General features: G+C 45.9%; 1 protein-coding gene across 1 annotated transcript in view; it reads right to left on the bottom strand.

The window, feature by feature from the left end:
• The window catches only part of zcchc14 (zinc finger, CCHC domain containing 14), a 41,204-nt gene that overhangs the window by 24,455 nt on the left and 2,286 nt on the right, over window positions 1-14,463 (bottom strand). Inside the window, exon 2 of the mRNA XM_066648543.1 lies at window positions 5,644-5,758. Coding sequence (XP_066504640.1) covers window positions 5,644-5,758 — 115 coding nt within the window. The remainder of the gene's footprint in view (window positions 1-5,643; window positions 5,759-14,463) is intronic.

Below are 14,463 nucleotides of genomic sequence, written 5' to 3' on the forward strand. Positions count from 1 at the left end.
GGAGAACACACCACACTCCTCACAGACAGTCACCCGGAGGAAACCCACGCAGACACGAGGAGAACACACCACACTCCTCACAGACAGTCACCCGGAGCGGGAATTGAGCAGTCCCCTGGAGCTGTGTGACTGCGACTCCTACCTGCTGCGCCACCGTTCTGCCATTATATATCAGGCATTTCAAAATCATTCAGTTTTGTCTGTTGATGAAGATAGTGTCTAAGCACACGCATCCAAACTGCAGCTAAAAAGGCAAGAGCTACAATATTAGATATAATCTGCATTATCGAGAACAATGACTAAAGGAGTTTTAAATAGGGACACATTACTTCTACAACAGCTACATCAACCACAACTTAATGACACACACACATACACACACACACACACATACACATTATCCAAGTTTAAACACGGGCTTGATGTGCATAGCATAACCGTCTGTCTGGATTTGATACAAAGCACTTCAAAGAGCTCAGTTATCGAAGCCTAATGTGAACCTTCTGAAGAAGCCCATGAGGATCCCTTCGCTTCCCCCAGATATCCACAAAGCCTCCTCGGAGAGACTGAGGTATTCGAGAGGGGAAAGATGTCGTCCTGGATTTGGAAAGATTTCTAGGGTTTCTGTTGTTCAAGGGCTTCACAGTCAATGGAAACCAGGATGCAACGTATTCAAATTAAGACAGGCCTGGAGAGGGCGGGGCTTATGCTAAACACACCCCTTTTCTTTCTTTCTTTATTGTGAGGTTAATTTCAAGACAGTGTGTCCAGCTCCTGATTATAGACCCTAAGGAGGTCTGGATAACGACCCTCTGGCAAACAATAAATAAATAAAAACAGCATAACGGAGTGGGACAGTTTCAGCGCTATGACCTTCAGCAAACGAAATAAAATACTCAGAGAATGGACTGTCCAAGCCTTAAGAAGATGGAGGTGGTTCACCAGGAAGTCCAGCTTCCTCTAACCAAATGTTAGCCACACGTCCATCACCTCAGCCCAGTGACTCTCAGGCCCTTTCCTGGTGAGAAAGTACTCTCTGCACGTCGTAGTTTCCCCCTCACTCACCCCCACCAAGCTCAACTTTGGAAGTGGTTGGTAATTACCTCAATGTTTGCATCATGTTTGTTGGGAGCTCTGCAAGGCAGTGGCCCGTCAGGACCAGGAGAGATGATGATATCACAGTGAGAGCCCCTGATCTGCTTGTGCAATCACAGTTCCTCACCCCCGGACTCTGAGGAGCTCCGACACATGGAAACTCCAGACCCCCCAGTGACGGGAAACTCCAACTGGGAGGAACAGAGCAGCCTTGCCCTTAAAGGCGACATGCACACTTCTTATAAAATGTTCTTCACTATTTGCTGATCTACAGTTTGTGCTTGAAACCAGTGTAATATCTTTATGAAGCCCCAGTGTTAGTAAATGGGTAAAAAAACTAAGTGTCTCGGTCCAGTATGCTAGGCTTTCTCACGTTACAAATGAGCTTCTGTGGTAATTCAAACACAGACACCTACAACCAACATCACTTTGGCCCCTTCAACACACAGAGCTTCTGAACATAAACAAACCACAGAGAACAGTGTTTCCCCACAATCGTAGACATCCCCTTTAACGAGGCAATGTCTTGCACCCTGTGGGACCCACAAGAGACAACCCAAAACTCTCCAGATGTGGAATATGAACCAAGTCTCAGGCCACGATGCCAGAAAGTCTCAGTCCACATCCAACCTCTGGCGATTGTATGGCTGTTTCAGGTTCTGCAGCCAAGGTCCCCTTGCTTTAAGGCAACATATATGACCCTGGATATCTGCTGTTCTCACAATAAAACAAACTCTCCCGCCAGTTTGTGTTCATTCAGAGGCTCGGCATCTTTTTAAGGTGGAACGGTGTGTTTGAGTAAGAAACCGACGGTAGATTGGTGGTGGTTGAAGTTTAACTTGTCTGTATGTTTTTATTTACTTTTTGAATTACCACCGAAACTAATTTGTGAAATTATTCAGTTTTGTAGCACTTTCGTTCTGCGTTTACTTTCATGGAACGTTAGCCATCACAGTCAGTTCCACATTCAAGGCTAAGCAGCAGCTCTATGAAAGTGTCAAACAAATAAACACAGTGGAGTTTGAGTTCCTAACTTGTGTTTATTGAGAGTCAGAAAACATGTTATTTCTCACTAATTGAAGGAATAAGGTTTAAAAGACCGTTGGTTCCCCCCCCTGCGTTGTTGGGAAACTCTAATAGGCGTCTTGCCTGTGACGTAGATGGTGGACAACAACTCTAGAAGCTGCACTTAATTTAATGCAAAATGAGGAAAAGGTGTGTTGTTTTTGGCTGCAATCATTCAATGTACAGTGGGACATCTGTGAACAAATGGCCCAAAGATCCCAAAATATCCAGAAAATGGACTAAATTTGTCCACTTTAAACGGGCACTTTGGAAAGGACCATCCGCTCACTCCGTTATCTGTAGCTCATTTCACTGGCGCTTTTCCAACAATATGGGCATGTAAGGACACCAACGAAAGGTGTTGAAGAGCCTCTGTAACATGGAGGTAAACAGGGTAAGGACACTCACTTCGCCTGTTTTAGTTGGTGTTAGTTAACGTTAGCTTGACTCGCTAAACTCGGTGGCTCAGATTATACTCGGCTACGTAGCTGCATTACGGAGGTTTATAGTGTCGAATGAATTCGAGTTCGACTTCGATCACATTTACAAGAATAACGGTACCTCTACATTTGAGTTTAGCTTATTGCTAGGCTATTGTCATGAATAATGTTGGTTATTTAGCTAGATACTGTCATAACAGTCAGTCATAACGGTGTTTTACCGCGGCATTGTTCGGCTGTCGTCCACCAGTGACGTCACGGTCGCGTTCGAGAATTTCCGTAGAGAGCTCGGGTTTTTCCGTCAATTTAATAAAATTGTCAGTTTTAAAGCAAATTAAGCTGCTATTTTCATTTTAATTCATACTTATATCTGTCAGTAACTACAATAATGTGGAATATTCATGGAGGTCCATTAAGTGGTGCTTAGCCTTTAAGATACTTAATACATATGAACCAGCAAAAAAAAGTCAACTTTACCCACTTATGGAGCAGGAATAGAGCAACCGTTTATGTTTTTCAGAGTCTCTACAGTCTGCTCACCTCCAGAGACCATTTAGTTTAGTTTTGCTTAGTGTAGTTCCCTTTTACAGAGCCACTGCTGTGTACGAACACCTGAGCTTTTTCCAGCGTAACAACAGACCAGAGAACAGCGCATGGTGAGCAAACACACTACAAATCTTATAAAATGTTTACTGTATTTCAGCAATGAGTCCCTTTCCAATTTCCAATTTGAAATTAATGTATACAGACAGCAACTAAATATTGTCCTATGGCCATCCTCCATCATCAGCTGTTTGTTTCATCTCTACGCTCCATGATTATATTCATAAAGACCTCCACTCACTCACTTCTGCATGTTTCTGGATAAAGATGCCAACATCGTGCCAGAGCATAGTGTCAGCGTTTGTCTGAGAGCATGGACATGTCTCTGTGTGTGTGCTGGTGTACAGCCTGTTGACAGAGTGACAAGGCATTGTGTAGAGAGGTTTTGCACTGACGGGAGGCATGTCTGTGGTTATGAGGTAATGCGGCTCTGTACAGATCGACTTACGACAGGGAGAAAAGACATCATCCACACTGCCAGACCTGTCACTTCCTGTCCAAACCCATCACAAACCCCCAGACTGTTTTATAGGACCAACACACAGGCGCAGATCTCCCAGCAGAAGAGTATCTCCAGTCCTGCAATGCCACAGTAATGCACAGCTAGGCATTCTCTCTGCTCCACACAAGATTCAGCACGTTAGACCATTATTATAAACCCTTCACGAGCAGAATCAGGCGTGTCCGGACCGGGAAATGATTCAGTCCTGAGCAATTCCAGTGTAGATCACTGCAGTTTGTCACCTATCCTTTATATTAAGGACAGCAACGGACAGTAGTTTCTTCTCGTAACATCAATGACTCACCATCATTTTCTGTATTATCATGACGCAATTTAAATGACCGAAAAGGGACATGTGAAAAAAGAAAAATAAAAACACATTCAGTGCATGTGCACAGTACTGTGGGGATCTGGAGTCCACCAACCCACACACTGTGAAACAAGATCACCCAGTCAGTTTTGTGATAACACAAGCCTGATTTTACTTTAGAATGGCCCCGCCCTCTCATCTGAATCTGTCCAATCACAGCGCTGGACCACTGAGTTAAAAACGGAGGAGAAAGAGAACAGAGCAAAAATGGCTAAAAAGAAACAGCTTCTGCTCCTCATTGCTGTGCGATTGGGTCGGGGTCAACAGTCAGCGGCATGTTACTGACATCAGCTAAAAGCTAAATTAGGTCAAATTAATCTCCAGCAGCATTTTCAAATGTGAAACAATATTAATATCATCGTTAAAGCATGGTATATCACTCTCTACGTTACTACGACTCCCTCACAAACTCCTCACAGCCCCATGTCACTAACACAACAAACAGATCCAGCGCTGACGGAGCAGGAGTCAGGTCTGAACCCTGCAGTCATTCTGAGAAAAGCGAGGCAGCATCTCCACTTCCTGAGTGATTCTCAGACTAAGGTTAGTGTTTCCTTTTCATTTCCTTCAGAGTACTTTTCCAACCGAAGAACTACTCTGTTCTAACTGTGATCTTAAAGAACTTTAGAAAAGGAACGAATGTAGGAACTACACCGAAGTTACTTTTAAACGATGGCTCAGGACATGACCTCATCTGAGTGAATGACCTCATCTGTGTTTTGAGGCGAATGTGAGTATGACTAAGTGAAGACAGCTTCTGGCCACTTCAGTAATCTTAATGTACACACACACACATTGATCTGTGGATCACTCTCAGCGCTGCAGTGACACTGAGGTGGTGGTAACGTGTCAGTGTGTGTTGTCTTGTCTCTGCGTGGATCAGACACAGCAGTGCTACTGGAGGTTTAAAAAAAGAAACGGTGTCCACCCACTGAGCCCACTCCAGTCCTTCATCAGTGACACAGGACGCTGTCGGCTGGATGTTTTTGGTCGATGGACTGTTCTCCGTGCAGACACTGAGGGGTTTAAAAACTCCAGCAGCACTGCTGTGTCTGATCCAACTGACCCCTACACACTTACTGTAACTTTAATTCTAAACTTAATGAATTATACTGTGGGGACCAACTATTTTCCACCTAAAATATATTACACACCACACACACACACACACACAACCACACAACCACACACACTGGACATTCATATGAATGAACCAACAGAAATGCTCCAATAAAATCTTTATACATTAACTTCCATTGAAAATTAAGAAGGTTTTTCCTGCTTCTGTAAAGTTACTACGTCAGAGATAGATGTTTGTTTTGAACAGCAATGAAATACAGTTACATTAGCTTTGACTCTGCCTCGTATTACGTTCACAGCTGATTCCTGAAGCTCCCTCACATGTGGTTTCATGTTTCAGCTTCTGCTGGAGCACGGCCCTCTACTGAATGGGTCCCGCTGACCCGTGTCCTCGTGTCTCTGGGCTGTTTGGCTGAACTCTGGACCCTGACCAGGCCAGTGGTTCTGTGGACTGCAGCGGTGAGCTGGTGTGACATTTTGACACTCACCTTTTCCAGGTTTCCCAGCATGCATTTTAATTGGTAGGTCCTGGCAACCCTGTGGCACAACCTCTGACCCCAAACCCTCGTCCACGGGGGCTGTCGTCAGCTCTCGCTGCAGGGGCTAGAAAAGAGAGCAAAGGTCAAACACAATTAAGGTTAAAGTGATCATTCTGTTCTAATCAAACACGCTGGACACTGCAGGGAGACGAGGGCACGGTCACCGAGGGCCTCAGCCAATCACAGCACTAGTCTTTATTTAATGGCAGCGTCTGTTCTCGCTCTCATTCGCTTGTTGTGCAGAACATGTATTCCGTAAAATATACTTGGCTACAGTGTAGTATAATACATTTAATCTCTTTCATCTCATTTCACGTCTGGAAGAAAATTAGAGGTGGATTATCATCCATTCATTCAATCTTTTATCTTCTGTAACTGTTTCCTCCTGTTTCAGGGTCACGGTGGGTCACTGGAATCACTGGACGCACCAAAACCCTCACAGACATTAACCGAAGGCAGAGATTGACCCCACAACTTCAGGACCTTTGACCTGTTTGGCAATTTACATACATTCATTCATTCATTCATCAAGGACCTCTGTCCTTCACAGGAGTTACAGACAGTTACAGACAAGTCACCCGGAGGAAACCCACACAGACACAGAGAGAACACACCACACTCCTCACAGACAGTCACCCGGAGGAAACCCACACAGACACAGGGAGAACACACCACACTCCTCACAGACAGTCACCCGGAGGAAACCCACACAGACACAGAGAGAACACACCACACTCCTCACAGACAGTCACCCGGAGGAAACCCACACAGACACAGGGAGAACACACCACACTCCTCACAGACAGTCACCCGGAGGAAACCCACACAGACACAGAGAGAACACACCACACTCCTCACAGACAGTCACCCGGAGGAAACCCACGCAGACACAGAGAGAACACACCACACTCCTCACAGACAGTCACCCGGAGGAAACCCACACAGACACAGGGAGAACACACCACACTCCTCACAGACAGTCACCCGGAGGAAACCCACGCAGACACAGAGAGAACACACCACACTCCTCACAGACAGTCACCCGGAGGAAACCTACGCAGACACAGAGAGAACACACCACACTCCTCACAGACAGTCACCCGGAGGAAACCTACGCAGACACAGGGAGAACACACCACACTCCTCACAGACAGTCACCCGGAGCGGGACTCGAACCCACAACCTCCAGGTCCCTGGAGCTGTGTGACTGCATCACTACCTGCTGCTCCACCGTGCCGCCCCCTATACGCATTAAAAATAATTATAACATTGGCTCCTAAACTTTCTCTGCATGCCCACTTTTGCAGATAAGAATAAGAATATGTTCAACACCCCACCCCCATTCATAACATAGTGATAGCAGTGCCCAAACATGCCTCGTCCATTTGCCTTGACACCTCCCCCTGCTTTGAGAACCATAGCCTTATAACGTGATATTAAATATGTTCAGCTGGACAACAGTAAACGTCCTTGTGGCTTTGATTCCTCTGATATTCGTCTCCTAATGCAGTCCTGCTGCACTGCGCACACAACATAATTTTGTTGGAGCTCTGCAAATATCACACCTGAATATCATCAAGCCTCAATGTGGTCAGGGTTTTTCACAATGGAGACAAAGAACACAGGCTCCCTCAAGGACTCCAGTTTATCTAGAACTGCAGCAATTCATTGTCTGTAACCCTTATCCAGTTCAGGGTCGCGGTGGGTCCGGAGTCTACCCGGAATCACTGAGCGCAAGGCGGGAACACACCCTGGAGGGGGCGCCAGTCCTTCACAGGGCTGTAAGTTGTGCAAGTTACATAAGATACTGAGTCACTGACCGTCTCCTCGTCCTCCGCTTCCCCGGACGTGGTCAGTCATGCAGCCGCTGAGACGTACCCAGATGTGCCTTTATGTCACGTTTTTCCAAAGTGCTGTGTTTTTAGGAAGTTCATGACACAACTTACAGCTTACTCTAATTACGAGCATGAGTTTGACTCACTATAAAATCTGTGCCTGGTCTGTGGGGAGAGTCAGCTCATTTGAATAAACAAGCTTTCTTGTTTCTGATTGGCTGATTCTCCTCAGTTCTCCTCCTCTTTCGTCTGTGAGTTCAGGTCCACGTCCACGTTCTGCATCCCACAGTTAAGCGCTGATCTAAGGCTTGCTCCTGCTCGGCCCATAAAACTGTATTCACTGCACGTAAAGGCTATAAAACTGAGACCAGATCAGTGTTTGGCTCTGGTCCTCACTGCTGTGAGCTATGAGAGCAGATATGCGCAGCACAGCAGCTCCAGAACCTCAACTGAAACCAATTAGGACTGTTCCTATGAGCCGCTGCTGCCACATCCGCACACTGGGCCGCCAAAATGCCAAACTGCAGCTACGAAACCTGCTCTGTTCTTCTGTATATTTACCTTCAGTGCACACGCACACACACACACACACACACACACACACACACACACACACACACACAAAAGTGTTCAGTACTCAGTCACAGATATTTAAAGGTTAATGCCAACAATGACTAATGCACATATAGGACCCCACATGAATTGTGTATTTTATATTTTCTTGCTGACTATTTGGCAGTAGGTTGATTTAATCCACATAAGAATCATTTATTAATTCATTCATTCACCCTCTGCACCAACAGGAGCCTACCCAGAGTTACTGAGAGTAACGCAGAAACCCACACTGTACAGAGCACAAGACACTCACACCTGAGGACTAGTTCACACACTCACCCTGTCACACACACCTGAGGACTAGTTCACACACTCACCCTGTCACACACACCTGAGGACTAGTTCACACACTCACCTTTTCACTCACACCTGAGGACTAGTTCACACACTCACCCACCTCTGAGGACTAGTTCACACCCTCACCCAGTCACTCACTCACACACACACACACCTGATGACTAGTTCACACACTCACACCTAAGGACTAGTTCACACACTCGCCTTTTCACTCACACCTGAGGACTAGTTCACACACTCACCTTTTCACTCACACCTGAGGACTAGTTCACACACTCACCCACCTCTGAGGACTAGTTCACACACTCACCCAGTCACTCACTCACACACACACACACACCTGATGACTAGTTCACACACTCACACCTAAGGACTAGTTCACACACTCACCTGGTCACTCACACACTCACACTTGAGGACTAATTCACACACTCACTCAGTCACTCACACACACACACCTGAACACTAGTTCACACACTCACCCAGTCACTCATACCTAAGGAATAGTTCACACACTCATATCTGAGGACTAGTTCACACACTCACCCTGTCACTCACAAACTCACACCTGAGAACTAGTTAACATACTCACCCAGTCACTCACACACTCACATCTGAGAACTATTTCACACACTCACCCAGTCACTCACACCTGAGGACTAGTTCACACACTCACCCACCTCTGAGGACTAGTTCACACCCTCACCCTGTCACTCACACCTGAGAACTAGTTCACATACTCACCCTGTCACTCACACACTCACACCTGAGGACAAGTTCACACACTCACCCTGTCACTCACACACACACACATCTGAGAACTAGTTCACACACTCACCCTGTCACTCACACACTCATACCTGAGGATTAGTTCACACACTCACCCAGTCACTCACACACTCACACCTGAGGACTAGTTCACACACTCACTCTGTTACTCACACACTCATACCTGAGGATTAGTTCACACACTCACCCAGTCACTCACACACTCACACCTGAGGACTAGTTCACACACTCACCCTGTCACTCACACCTGAGGACTAGTTCACACACTCACCCTGTCACTCACACACTCATACCTGAGGACTAGTTCACACACTCACACCTGAGGACTAGTTCACACACTCACCCTGTTACTCACACACTCATACCTGAGGACTAGTTCACACACTCACCCTGTCAATCACACACTCATACCTGAGGACTAGTTCACACACTCACCCTGTTACTCACACACTCATACCTGAGGACTAGTTCACACACTCATCCTGTCACTCACACACTCACACCTGAGGACTAGTTCACACACTCACCCTGTCAATCACACACTCATACCTGAGGACTAGTTTACACACTCACCCAGTCAATCACACACTCATACCTGAGGACTAGTTTACACACTCACCCAGTCACTCACACACTCATACCTGAGGACTAGTTCACACACTCACCCAGTCACTCACACACTCACACCTGAGGACTAGTTCACACACTCACCCTGTCAATCACACACTCATACCTGAGGACTAGTTCACACACTCACCCTGTCAATCACACACTCATACCTGAGGACTAGTTTACACACTCACCCAGTCAATCACACACTCACACCTGAGGACTAGTTCACACACTCACCCTGTTACTCACACACTCATACCTGAGGACTAGTTCACACACTCACCCTGTCACTCACACACTCACACCTGAGGACTAGTTCACACACTCACCCTGTCAATCACACACTCATACCTGAGGACTAGTTTACACACTCACCCAGTCACTCACACACTCACACCTGAGGACTAGTTCACACACTCACCCTGTCACTCACACACTCACCCAGTCAATCACACACTCATACCTGAGGACTAGTTCACACACTCACCCTGTCACTCACACACTCACCCTGTCAATCACACACTCATACCTGAGGACTAGTTTACACACTCACCCAGTCACTCACACACTCACCCAGTCACTCACACACTCACCCAGACACAGGAAGAACATTTTGGTCACAGCCAGGCTGTTGTGATCAGTGTAATTTAATGCGACCGACACATGTTAATAAGCACTGTTCTAATTGGCCCCTTATTGAGCTCATTTAAAAAACAACCAAGTGTAACCCCTCCTTATAACCTGAATATGAAAGAGCTGGGCTAAAGGCTGGAGACTGTGTGAACTGTGCTGTCTTCCAGTTACATACAGCGTCAACCACTTTTCCTCAGAAGAAAGACATTTTGTTTCCATGACATGGGCCATTTAAAACACACGGTTATAGGAGCTCGGCGGCAGTGAAGCTTCAGCAGTTCCTGACTGTGGGTCTGAAGGAATAAATGACTAAAGTCACACTCTTCTTTGGACCAAAGGCACAGAAGTATCACCTCTGGTTTCCTAAAGAAGCTTTCACTGAACAGGAAATACATGTGTGTGGTTCTTCTATGGTGTTGTTTGTAAAAACCTTGTTTGGCAGCTTCAGTTTTAAGAGTGAGCATTACATTTCTGTGACTGTGTTCACTGTGATTCACTCTCTCAGTGTCCTAGGTCTGGAGGAAGAGTTAACCAGAAACAGCTGTTTTTAGACGTGCCATGGAGACCAAAAAAATCCCCCTCATAACTGCTAACTTATCCATGGCAATACAAACAAAGGATGCTGGGAATTCTGTGACAGTTTTCCTGTTTGTGAGCGAGCGTGTATCTGTTGATGTTTAGTTTAGGAGGGAGCGCTCTTGAACAGGAGGCTGTCTGACTTTTCTCGTGAATCAGTGGAGAGTATCATGTGGAGGGTTGACTTCAGCAGAGAGCAATGTGCTGAGCCGAACTCCACTCGAGCCAAAACCAACAAAACACTAAATACAGCCGCCTTTTTTCCGCCTGCAGTCGGTACTTTCCTCCCTCGCGCACACAAGCCCTGAACCAGCGAGTGCCAGTGCGTCTCCCTGCAGATGATCTGGTGAAACTTTGGTTTTGGGTTACCACAGAGATCTGCATGACCCTGCCTTTCGTTCGCTCTGATTGGCAGACGGGGCCCTCAGTCAACGTGAGCGCAGATCGTTCTTGGTCATTCAAGTCCGGCCCAAACTCCACGAGCTCACTGCAGATGTGAACACAACATTTTCTGCTTTATACACACCAGCTTACCATAAAATATATATATATTAATACGGTCAATAACTTCACATGTGTAAACACTTCTGAGGGACGCTGAGAAAATCACTAAATCAAACTGGGTCCAGAGCCTACCTGGAATACACCCTGGAGGGGGCGCCAGTCCTTCACAGGGCAACACACACAATCACACATTCACTTTTTGAGTCTCCAATCAACCTACCAACATGTGTTTTTGGACTGTGGGAGGTAACCGGAGAACCCGGAGGAAACCCATGCAGACACAGAGAGAGCACACCACACTCCTCACAGACAGTCACCCGGAGGAAACCCATGCAGACACAGAGAGAGCACACCACACTCCTCACAGACAGTCACCCGGAGGAAACCCACGCAGACACAGAGAGAACACACCACACTCCTCACAGACAGTCACCCGGAGGAAACCTACGCAGACACAGGGAGAACACACCACACTCCTCACAGACAGTCACCCCGAGGAAACCCACACAGACACAGAGAGAACACACCACACTCCTCACAGACAGTCACCCGGAGGAAACCCACGCAGACACAGAGAGAACACACCACACTCCTCACAAACAGTCACCCGGAGGAAACCTACGCAGACACAGGGAGAACACACCACACTCCTCACAGACAGTCACCCGGAGGAAACCTACGCAGACACAGGGAGAACACACCACACTCCTCACAGACAGTCACCCCGAGGAAACCTACGCAGACACAGGGAGAACACACCACACTCCTCACAGACAGTCACCCCGAGGAAACCCACACAGACACAGGGAGAACACACCACACTTCTCACAGACAGCTGTTTCTACAGGGCTGTGCCTGGAAGAGCAGCTCTATTTTCCCAATTACAGCTTTGTGGAGCACCACAAGCTGGAATCTTAAGGCGTTAAAAACACTCTTTACTGCTCCTTTAATAATGTTAGTATTCCTAACTGAGCCATAAAATATTCACCACTTTATCTGACAGTCCAGGAACGCTGAGGATAACTAATCTCCAGTACTGCTCATTATTTAGGGGCAGTGTTTACATTCTGAAGGAAGTGGTTAGTGAACCTTCTGGCTGTTGTGTAATAGCAAAGAGGAACAGCAGTCTTTAAGTCACCACAAGGTCTTTGTGCGTGGAGTTAGCGCTGTAAGCTCTCTGCGAGACAAAAGCCATGATGACCATGGCGCACACATTCCTCCCTCTAGACTCTATAGCCTACACGTCTCACACAAATGAGAGCGAGCTGGAAGCAGAATGACTCTGGACTCGGTACAACAGCTGAGCTGAATTATACCCCAGAACTACAACCCAAACAGCGCGCGGTTAGGCTGGGACACGGCTGAGGTCAAATAAGGCGAGTGCCTTATTCAGATGCAAAACCTTTCATCATCAGTGTGTTCATAGGAATGTTTACAGATGTCAATGCTGTAAATAAGCTGCATATTCACAGTCAGATAAAAGTGCTCGGTAAATTACTACATTATTTTAAACATGCTTTCTTTTTTTCTATTGGCTTTGCAGAATGTTTAACAAAACTGTGCATCCGTATTTAACCCATCCATGGCAGTGCACGCACACACACACACAGACACACACACACACATCCAGAGCGGCAGAAAGCCACCCCAGCGCTTCCCATGAGCAGTTAGCGATTAGGGTGGATGTTGAGGGAGGAGACAGTGCTGTTTCTTCACTGCCGCTGCAAGTCAAGGGAATCGAACCAGCAACCTTCTGGTCCCTAGACCACATCTCTCTAACCGTGAGGCATCATCTACCCACTAGGGATGTACTTATAATCCGTATCACAATCAGAAATATATCGTAATATAAAAGGCTTTCAATTTGATGATTTTTCAACACATTTTCAATATTTCAATACACATTACTTACAGCATCTGACACTGACTGACATTCATTACAGGGCATTGCTGTCTGAGGATGTTATATTGTTCATATCGTATGAGAATTTTATCGTATTGAAATTTTAAAAAATATATCATGATATAAATTTTGCCCGTATCGTCCAGCTCTCAATTCATATCCAAAGACACAGAGAACCCTTTTAATAACTCGGATTGAATTATACAACAATATTTTCAAATTCAAAAATAAACAAAAAACGGTTGATATTTCAGAACATTAGCCACCCATCCTCTAAAGGTCTGGGTTGTCCAGAGTCGTCAAATCTTGGTTAAATCTTGGTCATATCCAATACTTCCTTAAAAGAAAACAGGTTCAGCTATTACTAAACCATCAATAATAGCAGCCCTTAATCTACCTCTTGATTTTCTCAATCTTAGCTACCAGATGTTAAGCAATAAATACAAAATGTAAAGGTATAACTGTTAATTAATTAGTTATGTCTTCCTAATTAATAAAGAGATCAAGAACAAGTTAAGTTTTACACATTTTAAGTTAAGTTTTTTAAAAAACAAAATAAACACAGGAGGTCCTCGGGTTACGTCTGTCCTGAGTTACGATGTTTTGTGATTACGACACATCTCCCATTTACCGTATAAAGCCTTGTTTAGACTTGAGTGGTTTTGCGTCGTAAACGTTGTAACGTGAACTTTGTGTGTGGTGTGCACGGCGCGGCGGAAGAATACATGGTTACGTGGCTCGGGACCGAGGAGGATAGGTGTTAGGATGGGATAAGTGCTTACAGTATGTTATTCACGTACAGTGTGTACGTATGTTCCGACTTACACCGAAAATCGGTTTACGACGCGACGTAGGAACGGATCAACGTCGTAAGTCGAGGACCCCCTGTAGTTAAAAGGAGAAGTGTTACTACATTCTTAAAGTGGACAAATTCACAGTTATGGGGTCTGAATTAAACACCTGCAAGCTGCTTTGGTCAAAACTCCAAAACCCTGCTCAGAACAG

This window comes from Hoplias malabaricus, chromosome 17 (assembly GCF_029633855.1).
Source record: "Hoplias malabaricus isolate fHopMal1 chromosome 17, fHopMal1.hap1, whole genome shotgun sequence".
In the NCBI taxonomy this organism is placed as follows: Eukaryota; Metazoa; Chordata; class Actinopteri; order Characiformes; family Erythrinidae; genus Hoplias; species Hoplias malabaricus.